This window comes from Colossoma macropomum, unplaced genomic scaffold, assembly GCF_904425465.1.
Source record: "Colossoma macropomum unplaced genomic scaffold, Colossoma_macropomum, whole genome shotgun sequence".
In the NCBI taxonomy this organism is placed as follows: domain Eukaryota; kingdom Metazoa; phylum Chordata; class Actinopteri; order Characiformes; family Serrasalmidae; genus Colossoma; species Colossoma macropomum.
Genome location: NW_023494792.1, coordinates 52,455,290 through 52,471,129, shown reverse-complemented (window position 1 = coordinate 52,471,129; position 15,840 = coordinate 52,455,290). Strand labels below are relative to the sequence as shown.

Here is a 15,840-nt window from a genome sequence, read left to right as displayed (position 1 = left end):
AAGTCTTCTAAGCTTTCAGGATTAACTGAGTAATTGTCAGGTACAAACTCCAAACAAGCTAATTATTTTGGATAAAATAATGGTAAGTACCCAAATTAGACTAAAATCTGGAGTAACAAGATGATAATTGCAAATATACTCACATATACTTCATATTTCAATTATATTTCACTGTCACCTCTTCCAACAGGTAAGTAAATTGAACATATGGCATAAAATCACAGCACAAAATATGAAAGTTTTCAGAAGCAAACAGTAAGAATCCAGTAAACAAATTGTAAGAATCACTGCATTCGTCTACAGCCCAGATTCAATTTCATTTATAGCAATTAAACAGGTACACACTCTGCCTGTTGTTCATGTACAATCTTTTTACATCTTTTTTCTAACTACTACGGATGCACCAAAATTACAGTCACTGAAACATTTCAGTCAAAATGGTCAAAAGTGGCACTTTTGGTTTTCAACTCAAAGAGAAAAAAAGCCTGAAAATTTTGGCTGGAAAAAAAACAAAAGACTACAACATGGTGTTGAGCTCTAACACTTACTAAATCATTTGAACTACAATGAAAATGAGAAACAGTGATTAAAAATAGTGTTTTTCCCCCTTCTGTGCCGGTCAGTGCAGATGCGTTTAAACAGCTTGAGCAGCAGTAGATAAACAGTGGAAATAGATGATGGATGGATGTTCATGCTGAGTACCATGATCAAAAGGAACAACATTCAAGAGGTTCAGTACAGGTTCAATACCACATAACATCCTGCGTAAAACACAGAATACAGCAAAACAACACAAACAGGAAGGAAATTCCCTGCTACCATGCAGACGCCATTAGGTTCTAAAATAAAGAAAACAAACAAATCACAAACAGCAGCTGTAGAGGATGCTGAACTTGGTGGCACATTCTGTAGCCTACATACTACAAAAATTTTGTATGTTTATTTTACGTAACATTTATTTTTAGCTCTGTTTTGTTCAATTGAAAGCAGATTTTTTCAATAATAAAAGAGTATGTTCCTTGCTACCTAGTAGTTTTTATGTTTAGTACATTTATTTAAAAACATAAATAAAACAGCAAGTTAAAAATAGACAATTCTGTTGGTTTTCGGTTTCAGTTATCGGCAAGATGTGTCTTGAACTTTGGTTTCGGACATAAATTGTCAATTTCAGTGCATCGCTAACATGTACCTGGTACTTTTTACCTAAAATGATTACCCAGTGCTATGGATATGGTAACACACAATACATAATTACCCAGCGAACACATAAAAGCTTGCGGACATTTCAGTAATTTGCAAATTTTGTTACTGTCTTTCAACTCACAATCAAGTTACTATCATGTTGAAGTCTGTACCCATATTTACCTTATCTAGAACTTAATGGCTGTTAAAAAAAACATTACCAATGGGTTCTGAGATTTTGGGGTGAAGGGAAAATTGTGTATCTTGCTAAACTATTCCTCCAGCCAAACCTGCCAGTATGACTGAGGTTTGAATTCCAACCTGAACCATTAAGATCCCAACGGGGAATAAAATGATACAATGCCAACCTAACACATCACTGTAAATGACTATTTCAGTGGATGTGGGCTGACATGTTTGAAGTGATTTGGCTTGCTCAAGCCTTATAATAACATCTTTCATAAATATCTGCACATGTATTGCAGACGCTTTCCAGAAAGGCCTTTCCAGAGAGCACATAATGAAAAATTTCAGAGTTTGCTAGAAGCACCCAAGATTGCACTCGATTTTGGTAAGTATCAAGAGCTTTCACTCTCAGCAGGAGTGGTCACAACTGACCACTCTGAGGCTAACACAGCTGGTGTGGAGAGAAATCTGCCTGCAGGCTATCGACCTGAATCTGCCGTGCTCTTTAAGATCCTGTTATATATCCAGGATTGCTCTCTGCTGGGACTCAGGAGCATTTCTTGCCGCAATTGATGGCTCCAGCTCACATTGGCTGGATTTACCACGCCAGACATGTTTACTGTTTAAAAAAGCATGCACCTCTCCTTTGCTGTAAGGAGGATAGGACGCAGGAGAAAGTTAAAGAGAAGACCCGTCTTGGTACATGACGAAAATGCTGTAATGCTTTCGACAATGCAGAGATTTACCTGGGATTACTAAAAATGCTATCAAATCTGGCACCATCCTTGACCTCTGAGCCAGTCGAAAGTAACACAATAAAGAGAACTGAATGCTACTGATTGTTTTTGACTCAATCAGGCCATCATGAATGGCTGTCTGGGTGTCTAAACTGGTCTTAGAGAACTTTTCCTTTAAAGCCCATTCATTTGGAGGAGAGGCTTGGGCTGAATGCAGTGTTCCATTTGCAGAAAAGCTCTGACAGATCAGAACAAGAGCGCAAGTCTGAATACCTGAAGGGGTCGTCGGCTGCAGAGTTTCGATGAATCACTGCCAAGTCGTTCTTTTTTCCCTCCTTCCCCCTGGCACTGATGCTCTCCACTGCCAGATCCATGAGTCAGTTATAGGCTGGAGAACATGTGTAGGAGTTTGGAAGAATCTTGTCTCCAGTAAATACAAAGCACAAAACGTCTAGTTCCTCTAAAAGCAGGAAAACAAGAACTCCCATCTAAAAGAGGATTAAACGGGTACAAGAGGGAGTCAAACGCTTTGAAGTGAGGGGAATGACCTAGAGCGAGGCCTAGTCCATGCCTATCAGAGAGTGTCGGAGACCTTCAGAGCCGGCACGGCCCTTAAATGCAGTTCGATTTAATTGGATTTGGCTTCGGCAGAACGTATTAATGCCTCAAATGACACCTTATGGAAATTGCGCCGAGGAATCTGAGCATTACCTAACAATTACATTATGCTAATGTTTCCCAGGGAGGAGATGTGCTGCTACCTTCGTCATGCTACATTTAGCGCGGAGATGTCTGAGCTGGACCGCAGAGACACAGGCGGAGGAAAATTCTGTTGAATTAGCATGACGGCGGGCCCAAAAGAGACGTAAACAGAATGCAGGAAAAGCGATAGCATTAGCTCAACACGGACGCTCCTGAGGGACGGCATCTGTGTGCGTGTTTATTTATGTGGAGAATTGTGTGGAAAGGACAAACTATTTTCTCCGCATCCTTTGCTCTATTGACTATGTGTGTGTAATACTGGAGCAACATAGTGTGACCTTCTCTATTGTCTCCCATTGTGTCGTGACTGGCTGGCAGTGTCAGGGCTCTATGACCGGTGACTTTGCTGCACTCTGGCACATTGCACTTGTCTTGTCTGGAAGGGTTTGTGGGCAGAAAAAGTGTCAGTAAGCTTTATTCATTACCTACAAGCTTGCGACAATGGATCTTCTAGAGGAACATTCAACAAAGCATCTCCATAACCCTTTACAAGGGAGCATCAATCAAGCACAACTTCAAAATGATTGTCCTTTGCTTGCTCGCTCTTTCTCTTGTGCCCTCCTAGCCCACCTTATCAGTGTCTATCATTGGCAGCTTGTGTTTATATGGTTGTTGCCATGGCTACAGGGCTATCTCATCTGTGTACAGGATGACTAACACAAAGTGCGCCATCCCTGGCCTCTGTGTTACGTAATAACACTGAATTTTGAACCGAAGCCTGTGATCCACAACAGACCATCATTTAAGACAGATTTTAATGGCCCTCAACAGCGAGAGGGGACAATATGCCTTCAGAAGGGGTTGGTATTATTCAATCGTTAGCCATGCTCACTTTTCTAATTACAGCGGACAAAAGGATTAACAGGCACCGGAGTCCTAGCCAGGATTGGACACACTACAAAATTTAAGAAAAGGGAATTGTTCATTTGCAGTTATTGTTTTCTAATGAGTCACTTAGATTAACAGCTATTCATCTGCATTGGTAATTGTCTCTGTGGGAGGAGAGAGATCTCTAGTGAACTTGGCTCTGTTTCAGCGTACTCGCTGGAAGTTTTTGTCTGTGAACAAGACTTTTTCAGCAATTGCAAGCCCATTCTTACATTACCATGCTATTTTTACTAACATGATATTTTTCTAAGTCATAATTTATGCAGAACAGGATAGGGACAATTTTGTTGTTTTGGCTCTGTACTTCATGTTGTATTTGAAAAGAAGTAATGAGACTGATTACACCTTGTATTAACATGTGTGTCATGTCCATACTGCATATGGATGCGCTTTGGTCAGATTCCATTTATTCTTTTCACTAAAACGAGTCCTCAGTGTGACCGTAAAAAGTAGGGATGTACATTGCGACTATTTTTGACGTTTTCAAGAGTTCATAAACGGACATCCAGTTAACCACAGATAAGACAAAAGTTGCATACTTTGGCTAAGTTAACACATTGTGGGAGGCGTACTCTTAAGTCTAGGCTAAAAACCTACTTGTTTAGTCGAGCCTTTGGTAATTAGTTTTTCTTGTTAGATAAAAGGTGCAGATCTTGGGGTTCAGGGACTGTTTGGTAAACTGGGAGGGTTGGTGCCGTCGTCCCGCTGCTCTCACATGCTCACTCAAGTCGACGGTGGAGTGGAGGGGCACTGACATCTCAGGGAGCCCTCATGTCTCTGTTACCTTCTGGCTCTCCCTTTTAGTTAGGCTGTAATAGCAAGACCTGCCGGAGTCTCTGCTGCTCTGTTAACACTGTATACGGTAATCAGTCACTCCTAACAGAACTAACTTTGTGTGTTTCTTTGCTCAGCTGAACAACTGCCCATCCTTTGTGGTCTGATACTGTTGCTTCATCTGCCTCGATCAGGTGCTCACTGCTCGCCTGTCTCCTGAACCAGTTTGACCACTATGGAGCTTCCTGCTGTATAATACTGTGCAAACCTCACCAGCATGCCACTAACCCTCCTGATGATACTGCTGCTACACTGAATGAAACTATTTAATCATAGACATTGCTTCACCTGCTTTTCCCCTTTTCTGTGTTTAAATATTTTATACTAATGTTAAAACCTTATTCTCTGTTCATTTTGCTTGTGTTACTGTTTGCTATCCGGTGTCAATCAGAGGAGGATGGGTTCCCCTTTTTGAGTCTAGGTTCCTTTCAAGGTTTCTTCCTCCTGCTCTTAGAGAGTTCTTCCTTGCCACTGTCGTGTTGGCTTGCTCATGGGGGGTTGGACCCAGACTTTTTCTGTAAAGCTGCTCTGCAACATTGCATGTTATAAGAAGCGTTATATAAATAAATAAACCTTGACTAGGTTATAGCTCTGATGTTAAGGGGCTAAAAAATGAGTAGCACAAACACTTAGTAGCAAGTAGAGCAATACACGTTTAATTATTTTAAAAAAGTCAAGGATTTTTCAAATTGGATGAGTAATGGATGCTGGTACAACACGGAACTGGTACAACACTGGATGCTGATGAGGCCTAATCGTCTTACAGGTACTTTCTCCTCAGTGGATTAGTCACCGTTTAAGGACCTAGCTAACAGTTAGTTAGCCTAGTAACTCTTCATGCTGTAATGTGTAAATCTGATGCATTTTTCAATACAGCAAAAAAAAGAAGTGGCTGAAAATATGCCTGATGTTAATATGTTAATGTTTCCATTTTCAGTTTATCAGAGCTTTCAACATTATAAAAGTACAATATTTGAAACAAAAGATGTGATATACAGTGCTCTGATCTTATGCTCCTGCCACAAGCTAATATGTTAGCTCCAAGCTAACATGCCAGTCACGTTACAAGGATACAGTATGAAATGGTGTGATACAAATCAAGATGATATGATGTATTGTTACATCCCTAATAAACAACCCCTGTGACTGTGCTAAAGGAGAAGGATGTTGAAGGTATCTGCATCTATATACAGACCTTTTTATACCCACCTTAACAGGTTCATGAGTAATGGGACAAATTAACACAAATTTGTCATGTTTAGTGTTTTCGCAGTTGATAACTGCCTGAAACAGCAAACCAAAGACACCACCTGTTCTGCAGCATACGGTACTGCTGCATTTTCGGTTCCTGCTTGTTTTGTCTGCTTTTTGCCTTCATTCTAGTCTTCAGTAACTGAATGCTTGATAATGGGGTTCAGGTTGGGTGACTGACCAGGCCAACCAATTACATTCCACTTTCTGGCTTTGAAAATCTCTTTTAGTAATATGGTTAGAGTCACTGTCCTGCAGCAAGCCGAAATACCATCTGCTGAATTTTGAGGTGATTAGATTTGAGCAGTTAAGCCATTTCTATACACTTCAGAATTCATCTAAAAGCACTTTATCGATAAAGACATGAGTGAGCCAGATACAGTGGCAGCCACACATGCCCATGTCACCATGTTTCACAAATGATATGATTTGCTTTTGATCATGAGGAGGTTCCTTCTATTCTCAACACACTTGCTTTCGTCACCCGTACAGGTTAACTTTCACTTCAGAGGGTTTTGTCTCAGAGCTCCCAGAAGCTTTTATGTAATTTTTACGTAATGTATAACTTGGCCTTTCTTTTCTTGAGGCTTAGCAGTGGTTTGCATCTTATGGTGAACCCTCTGAAGTCATGCTGTTTCATTCTTTGCTTTATAGTCTTTGATAGAGCTATGTACTTAACAGTCCAGTTTTTATCATGAAAGGTCTTTTCTTTCATCCACTGATGTGGTCTTCCCTGCTCTGACAGGTTGTCTGCTGTTGCTGAGTTCACCAGCATAATTTTGTGCGTCTTAGCTACGTAAAAACACACCTAATGCTCTGGGCATGTCTCTGACTGATTTATTCTGATTACTCAGACTTATGATGTTCTTTTTTTCTGACGGGTTTTAAAGCACTGATTGTAGCTCATAGAGACAATTTCACACCACACTTTTATCTTTTACACTGCAGTTCATACTATCACACTGCACTTTATCTAGCTTTTTTAGATACAATTTATTTCAATTGAACTTTTTCATAATCACATCTTTCTCATAATCAACTTTCTTTTATTTTTTCATTTTATTTGTGCAGCACATTGAATTGCATTGTGTGTGAAATGTGCAATAGAAATAAACTTGGTTTGTCATGCTTTGCCTTTTTTGGGCCTAACCCAAGCCCAATGGGGCCCAACATGATATCAGGTATTGGGCTGGGTTCAGACTTTTGATATACAACGCTGGGCTCGCCTTAGGTTTGTTTTCTAATGAGTGACTTTTTTCCATGCAGTAGATTTATTCTTTAAATCATTTTAGGGCTGAATGATTTTGTGCCAGAATCACCATCCAGTTGGATATGCACTGCACTGCATAAACTGCACATCCACAAATGAGAGGACTGTATAGGATTCATTACCGCTGGGCTAGCTGATAGTTTATTCCAATCCTGAAGAATCATTTCAGCCACTGACGTAAGCAGGCTCACTTCAACCCCTGTGTGAACACAACAATTAATGAGGTGCTCAGAGACCAGCGGGAGGCCGATCCCTCCAGTGGCAGGCTCAAATTACCGCTCAATCACCGCAAACCTCACGTCACCCACACGCCACAACACTGGCATCTTAACCACTATCCAGCTGCCCGGCGAGACTCGACCCACCGTCAGCCTTAATGAAGGAAAACAGAGGAGTAACATAAACAAATGAGGAACAGAATCCTGACAGCACGCCACGTCCAGCAGGGACAGCGATTAGCGCTGACGATTAGTTGTTTTTCTACCCCCCTAGCATTTGTTTACTGGTCAGGTCCGCAGGCTGTGGCGATAAGAAAGCCCTACGTCAGAAACAGTGTTGTGGCTGGGGTAATTATCTGCTGCAGAGGTGACGAGTTGTGCCAGGCAGGCTGCTCGGCTGAACAATGTGAAATATCTTACAGGATCTAATTATGGGGTAGCCAGAGGTGTAATTTTCCCCTCTCGCTCCACAGCATGGGATATGAGCGCTGAGAGCAGAATACTAAATGTGCTCCATTTTTTCACTCTCTCTCTCGCTCTCCCTTCCTCCCACCCTTCACTTCAACCACGTCAAATAAACATACACAAATATAACTCCACTTTACAATATCTGTCTCTATCTCCAAGCCTCTTCTGTTCCTCTCTGTGTGAAATTTCTTTCAGATTCTGCTTGTTTGTTTCAGTTTCAGCTGGTGTGGCAGACCAGGACAGAGGGCAGAACATCATATGAAAGGTTGGCCTTTGTTGATAAAAACCCAGAGGAAGTGTAATTGCAAGTGGCTGATCACACTAAGTTTTACTGACCTCTCTGTAACTGTAGAAATGTTCTTAATACTCACATTCCTGACCCTGAAGCAATCCACAAGCCTCCACTGCCACTTGTGTAAATTGAGTAGCGTTCAGAGGTGGAAAGGCTTTTAGCTTCGGTGAGGATCTGTACTTTACTTGATTACTTCTGTAGCACCTAATAAATCAGAGCTTTAATCCAAACCTCTCTAATTTTTGAAGCTAGAGTTTAGGAAAAATAATATGAACCGTGGTGATTCCTTGCTTGCAAACACATCCCAATATAATTGGATATACAGTGCTGTGCTAAAGTCACAGAGCACCCTTTATTACTAAACTTCCACTCAAAACGGTTAGCAAGTTCCAATTAGTCATTTTTAGCATGAAGAAAAAAGCAGAAACATATTTAACAGAAAAATAAACCTCAACAACTAAATATATCACATTTCTCAGTATTTAGTGTGTCCACTCTGCCTTAATTACAGCTCCCATTCTTTTCATCAGACTTGCTTTCAGCTTTGAAAGAAATCTGCAGGGATATTTTTCCACACCTCCAAAGTTCAGTCTTAGAGGTTGGTTGCACTGTCTGCTTCATAAAATCTAAGTAATCTCAAACACGTTCAGTGATGTTGAGGTCTGACAGTCCATTGGTTTGAGAACCCCAGCAGTTTCTTTGTTCGATTTGCAAACGTACTTCTTTTTTGTGTATTTCCTTTTCTCAGTAAGGACTTCTGGACAGCTACACATCCTTTCAGACCCACAGTGTTCAGTGTCTTCTCACAGTGAAAGGATGGACAGAAACATTTGTGGATTCTTTCAGATCTGTAGTAAGAGTGGGGCTTGATTTTCTCTGCTGCTGTTTAACTGATGGCTTTGGTGGTCTACCAGGTCTTGCACAGTTGTCCCACTTTCTTTTTATCTTTTAATTTTTTATTTTTTTTTGAAATTCCTGTTTTTTTCTGTACTTTCCTTTGACATCCAACTCCCTATGCAAGTGAATTATATCTAATTTCCTCAGAAATACCTCCTGGGAAATAAATAACGTGTACTTATTGGTTTGACTGGAAATTAATTACATAAACAGTGGGTCTGACTCCTGACAGTACAGCATTTAGGGATTTTGCCCCTTCATGTTCCTAATTAAACACTGACTCAAAACCCAGCTGCCTTCTTGTTTAACACAACGCATGGCAGGTCATGCAAAACAATAAGACTCGGAAAAGCGATTTTAAAACTCACTTGCGGCAAGCCTACTGCTAGTGCCAGCACCCAGGCGCTGATACATTAGAGAGAGGCCAAAGGAAATCAATAGCAAACAGCCATTTTTGTTTACCTCAGCCATTCTGAAAAATGGAAAAGTCTTAAAAATGGATGAAAGAGCAAATGGGCAGAGGGCGATGAGCTATGGCTACGATGAGCTCAAGAGCTATGACCTACTGCGCAGTAGCTGAAGTGAAAATTACATCAAAACATTCATTAGGCTGTAGCTCAAAATCAGTGAAGTGCACTTCGCTGAGTCAGTCTGTGCATTACTGGATGATTCGATTTCGAGCTTATACAGTGTTAAAGCATATTCTAATGAAGCTACTTCAGAAGGAGGACTGTCAATTAGAAAGCCACAGGCAATACAGATACAAAGAAAGAGACAGCGGACACAGCTCACTGGATAATATCGGAGAACAGAGGGAAAACCTACAGGAGCTCTTGTAGTCCTTCTTCTTGAGCTTGCGCCTCATCATAGTGCCACGGGGGCTTGTGGGATACATATTGCGGGGCAGTGTGCTCATGTTGAGGGAGCTCAGGCTGTAGGCACTCATGGAGGTGGGCGAGAAGGACGAACCAAGAGCTAAAAGAGAGAGACAGACAGAGAGAGAGAGAGAGAAATCAGGACTTTCAGAACATCAGAGGATTCATAAAAGGACATTTTGACTCAAGGCAGCATAAAAATAACAGAACTCAGCTCACAGAGCATAGCTGTTTTTTGCAAACGTACTTAAAAACTGAGCAAATCAATGCACTTCCCCGCTCTTGTTTGATAGCGCATAAAAACGATGAGTCTGAAACTCTGATGTCAAAAACCAAACTCAAAAATACTCTCCAAAGCCTCAAAGCTGTCCTTATACAGAACCATGATCTATTCCCAAACTACAAGCCCAAATCAAAGCAAATACTGATCAGACCAAACGCTGCAAACTCAAACCAAGTGTCAAAAAATAAATAAATAAATAAGTAAAAAATGAACATATAATCCTAAACTGGCAGGATGATGCTACCCCAAATATACATTTCATTTAGCCAGCACGTCTGGCGCATGTAGAGAACAGATTATATACGCGTGTAGCTCTGTTGAAACAGTTGCTCTCTCTTGGCACAAGAAGACTCGTTTTCTTTACAACCGCTAAGCTGCACAAAGCTGCCAGAGTTTTAGCAGCAAGCTAATGAGGCCTACCGGTCCACCTGCATTCTGCAAAGGGTGAGCTCGTCCTAATCCAAATGTTAATGAATTAAAAGCATTAAGCACCTTCTAAATGTTGGATAAAGTTTCATCAAAGGGAATATTCCACTGTTTTTAAAAAAAAAATCTGCCCAATTCAAACCGTGAGGTGTAAACAAAGGCATTCAGGGTGACGTGAAATGGTTCACTGTAGAGAAACTTACAGACCAGGGGTAACACCGTCTACAATAGGTTTGAGTGGTATCCACTTGTTTCTTACCTTCAAATGGTCTTCAAATATTTGAGGTATTTGGTATTATCGTGAAGCGGGGGGACATGTTCGACTTTAAAGCACCGACAGAGATTTAGATTATAATGATTCAAAGTCTGTGTTAGTAAAGTCGAGCAACTGGTATTGCAAAGAGACAGAAAATCAAAATTAAACCTGTTCTGTCATGTTTGGATCTGTAGCTAACTTAACGCAAGTTAACTTAAGCTTAGCTAACTTAAGTTTAGCTAAGTGAGCAGGCTAAAGACCTGAGTGATGCCACACACCACAGTACAGCTTTGATTCTGACTAACTGGTGCTCTGCTGATACAAGTGTAGATGACACGGCACATAGTTGGTTTCAGCTAACTGATGTTAATGACAACCGTTTAGAGAATAGCTGGGAGCACAAAGTGGAATGACTGAACTGAATGTGTTCTGTGGTCTGTGTAGCTCTTTGTCGTCGCTGAGCTGCTTTCATGCTTAGTTTTTCCTGGCTCTGATTTTTCCCCTCTTTCTACCAGCGGCACCTAGCAGTGAGCCCTTACACTCACTTGACGCATCATAAATTTGAGTTGCAGCCGTTACTTTTGAGCACAGGCAGTATTTTTACTGTTATACCACCCAACCCAAATGCAGCTTTTCTATTTACTATCCAAAACCACCACTGATCATTCTGAGCTTTTATATGTAATGTTGATAATGGTAAAACGGCAGCAAATCTGAAAAAATAAGCTTCTTTGGGAACTATTTTGCCCTATAATGCCCTACATGTACCACTTTACCACGAATGTATTTTGAAAAATAATTTTTTTCCAAAAGATTATTTTAAAACGATCATATGTGTCAGACATCATGCAGCATATTACTAACTATCTCAAGTAACAGCTTTCTGTGCGGGAGCATTTGGAGGCATTAAATGCTTTGGATGTCTGGCTCTTATCACCACTGTAGTGAAAAATTCTGACTTACTTTCTCTAGAGTGGAGCATTTCAGAACAAACCATTCAGAATAACTTTGTTTACTCATTTTAATGACTGTGATGTACAGAAATTTAGAAAAATTTAATTAAGTGTGGGAGCAAACTTCAGCAAAACTAGACAAGGACACATTCCTTACGGGCAGAAGGTGCCACAAACAAAAGAAATGTCAAATGGAATTTGAAAAGTCAAATCGAAAGCAGCAAATGAAAGTGAGTGTGAAAAAAATGCATGACTGACACAAAGCGCAACGGGCTTATGGTAAATTATGCGTAAGCGTCTGGCAATTTGGCCAATGAAGTGGCTGCGGCTTCTTCTTTCCGGCCCTGGCGTAATGAGACGACAAGAGGAGGCTTAAGAGCAGTTAAGAACATGCACACACTGCCCTTGAAATGCCGAGAGAGCTACATGCAAGATCAATACAGCCACGACGGCTGGAATTTATAGCGATGAGCCGATTATAATCACGCAGGGGCAGGGTTTCAGGTGAAGGAGCGCTAAATCCAGGAGAAGAGCAAATGGGGGGGCGTTGTGGGAGGTGAGGAGTATCAGCAGCGACTAAACGGCTCCTATGAAAATAGATGATCTTGATAGTGTGGTATCATCCCACCTTATTAGCCTATTAGAGGACATTATTAGACCAGGGGCTCAGGCTATCAATTACAATTGACTACATGTCCCAGAAGCCCCCACAGCGTGAGGCTATAAAAGGACTCCCTGCCCCTTGGTGCATAAAGAGGCAGCCAGGCCATGTGAAGTCCAGTATCACAGCCATACAGAAGCTGAGTGAATAGCCTCTCTCAGCTCCAGGCCTGGTAAATGCCGCCTGTGTTTTGATCAGAGCAGTCTATTCTAGAGAACACTGATAAATCAAGCCACAAAAAGCAACTATACAGCCTGAGCAAAGCTCAATTGCCACACGCTTGTCTCACATTGTATCACCGCTCTGCACCTTGCCTTAATGCGCTTGCCTCTGGTAGGGAAAAAAGCTCAGCAACGCCCACGGACGGAGGATAAAGGACGAGCAATGAGGGGAGGGGGGGAGAGGGGGAGAGACAGAGAGAGAGAGAGAGAGAGAGAGAGAGAGAGAGAGAGAGAGAGAGAGAGGAGAGAGAGAGAGAGAGAGAGAGAGAGAGAAAGAAAGAAAGCGGAAAACATTCAGTAGCCTCAGTGCATTTCAGGGACAATGAGAGAGCCAGGAGTTTAGTTCTGCTCTACTTTCTCCTCAGCAGTGGAAAAAAACCACTCGCACACAACAGCACAAACGCACAACTTCAGCCAGGATAAGGGACACACATTCGACCCTCACTTTCAACATACACTGAAAACTGGCTCATCAGATCAACCTAAAAATTAAATCATATGGTAACAAGTAAATTAACTTGCTTTGTTTAAACCAAATAATGCTCTGAATGAATGATTCTTTCAATCACAGTAATTTTTTGAACTGAACTGATGAGCCATTCTTTTACAGTGCAGGAATAGTCATAAACTCATTAAAACTCCTGACAAAGTAATTAGGGGTGCATGATACATATCAACGGCCAATATTATTTTTTTTAAAAATGTATTATTGTTATAGGTTGCATATTGGAATTACAGTCAATAGTTAAAACTAGGTGGGTACACTGTAATCCCACATTTTATTTTGACCCAAATAAACTAAATGTGTCATACATAAAACTGAATATATTCCACATATTACTCAACTATTGTACGTTATGGGAACATTTTTGACGATTTCCAACATTCAAATGGCAATTTTGAGTTGAATTAACCTCTTGTAATTTAGTTTAGTCTGTTTCCATTGGCAGCTTTGAAACCGCCACATTCAAAAAATTAAACTGCACTGCTGTTGGTTTTAATAGCTTCTCTCTCATTAATGTTCCTCAACAAATGTCTATAACTGAGTGAAAGATCCAGTAGTGTATTTATACTTTCACTAGAATAAAGCTTTAGGTTACTCTGCCGTCTCGTAAGGACTGATAATTTGACATCCCATTTTTGCCTAGGCATGTTTTGATGCATGTATAGTGACTCATTATGGACATCGCCATTACTTTCAAAGATTCTTTCATGAATAAATCACTTACTGGAATGGATAGCATAGTGGATAACACCAGTGTCATACAATTCAATTCCCTGTCCAGGCAAGTAAATCACTGCTATACCAATAAGAGCCACTGGGCAAGACTCTTCACACTACATTGTAAACAGCTCTAGATATAAGCATCTGCTAAATAATTTAATATTCCCAATGACATATCCGATTTAGCTGTATTACAGCAATGTAAAACTAAACAAAGGTTTTCAGAGTTTTAACCTGTTTAACATTCACTGCATTATATATATATATGGATTATGATGTGATAAAAGTAAAATGATCAGTTACTGGTTCGTTTTTCAACCACAGGTGTTAATCGCTATCAGCCCCAGAATTCCATATCAATGCATCCCTTTAAATAATGAGCGATGATTTAACATGCACGTTAAATTTTGTGCAATTTAACAACAGATGAGTCTTGGAGTCTTGCACTGTTAAAAATCAAGACACATCTGAGAATGAATGCTTATGACACTGTCAAGTACAACAGTCCGTGCCGAATGAGGCCAAAGCTCAAGACAAGACAGGAAGAAGAGAGACGATGAGGATGAAGGGTTTAGGAGAAAGGGAAGGGTCATTACAGGGGTTGTTCGGAGAGGATTTCTGCTTGGCCTGGCTGCGGGACTGGTCGGGGTGGTAGGTGTTATAGTGCTGGGAGGGGAGGAAGTTGCTGTTGTTGTTGGTGCCGGACTCCCAGGGCAGTGGCCGGTTGCTCCTCTGCACCTTGACTGACCACACGGAGAGGAGAGAGAGAGAGGAGGTGAGCGAGCAGCACCGAACAACAGCATATACACACACAGAGTACAGTGCAAACATTTACACAGGGGATATCAGTGGCTATTTTTGTGAATTTTAAATTTTTCACGTTTCAGGGAAATTTCACCTAAAATTGTTCTTTGCCTTGATTATCTGCCACAGATATTTTGCAAAATAAAGCATGTTGAATTGTTACACGTTTACCAAAATACAGAATACATTCTCTTTTTTATTCAGTGAAACGGAACCCATTTGCAAAAATGTGTGTTGTATTTTTTTATCTTGGAAAGCAGCACATCAGCAAAAGACATTCAAAGCAAATACAATAAAAATACAATGCTTTAGGCGAAATTCCACCTTCATGGTAAAATTCACAAATAATCTCAGCATTTAGGAAAATTCATACATGTTTACATTCACACTTTTGTACATTTAATTAATTAAATTTAATTACAAGCACTAACAAATAAAGCGGCGTCCTGACAGGAGGAGTCATTTGGGTAAAATATTTTCAGAAGCATTACAGTTTGATCAAGAGTGAGAGGAGCTGGATTTTGTACCTCAAGGCCATTTTAACTGTGTTAAGTGTTCTTTCACAAAGCTGAATGTTTCACTGGTAAAAACTGAAAGAGCAAAACCACTTCCTTTCAGTTACTGAGGTAAAGCTTAAGTCTAGAAATTTTTTATATTGCATATAAGAACCACTGACCAAGAGTGATAGTAGATGGATTTTTTTGTGAGGAAGATCCCATTTTTGGGTTCAGAGTACACGTGGAATAACATGTAATTCAACCTATGACTCATTGACAAAGCAATTTTGTCAGAGAAGTTTGCTGCACTATAATTTGACTGCCACTGCTTTAGCCAAGCCTTTACAACGGTTACAGAAAATAGCCACACTTCCATTTTCCTCTCGGACAGACAGCAGGGTCCTCACAGGACCTCCCACCATCACACACCTGCATCCAGCATCGATCCCCCACTGCTGCAGGCCTGAGTTAATTTTAGCTGCGCACTGGCTTTAAGTGCTAGCACAGATCTCGTGTACATGCACAAAGAGTGTGGAGAGAGAGAGAGAGAGAGAGAGAGACAGAGATAGACAGAGAGAGAGCAACAGAGCAAGAAAGAAAGAAAGAAAAAAAGAAAGAAAAGATAGAAAGAAAGAAAGAGAATGGTGCAGCAGT

General features: G+C 40.7%; 1 protein-coding gene across 3 annotated transcripts in view; it reads right to left on the bottom strand.

Moving 5' to 3' along the window:
• grip1 (glutamate receptor interacting protein 1) overlaps positions 1-15,840 on the bottom strand; it is a 398,944-nt gene that overhangs the window by 54,139 nt on the left and 328,965 nt on the right. For all 3 annotated transcript variants that reach the window (XM_036577554.1, XM_036577553.1, XM_036577555.1), the window contains exons 10-11: positions 14,482-14,628; positions 9,811-9,960 (exon numbers count right to left, since the gene is read on the bottom strand). In XM_036577554.1, the coding sequence (XP_036433447.1) occupies positions 9,811-9,960; positions 14,482-14,628 (297 nt within the window). The remainder of the gene's footprint in view (positions 1-9,810; positions 9,961-14,481; positions 14,629-15,840) is intronic.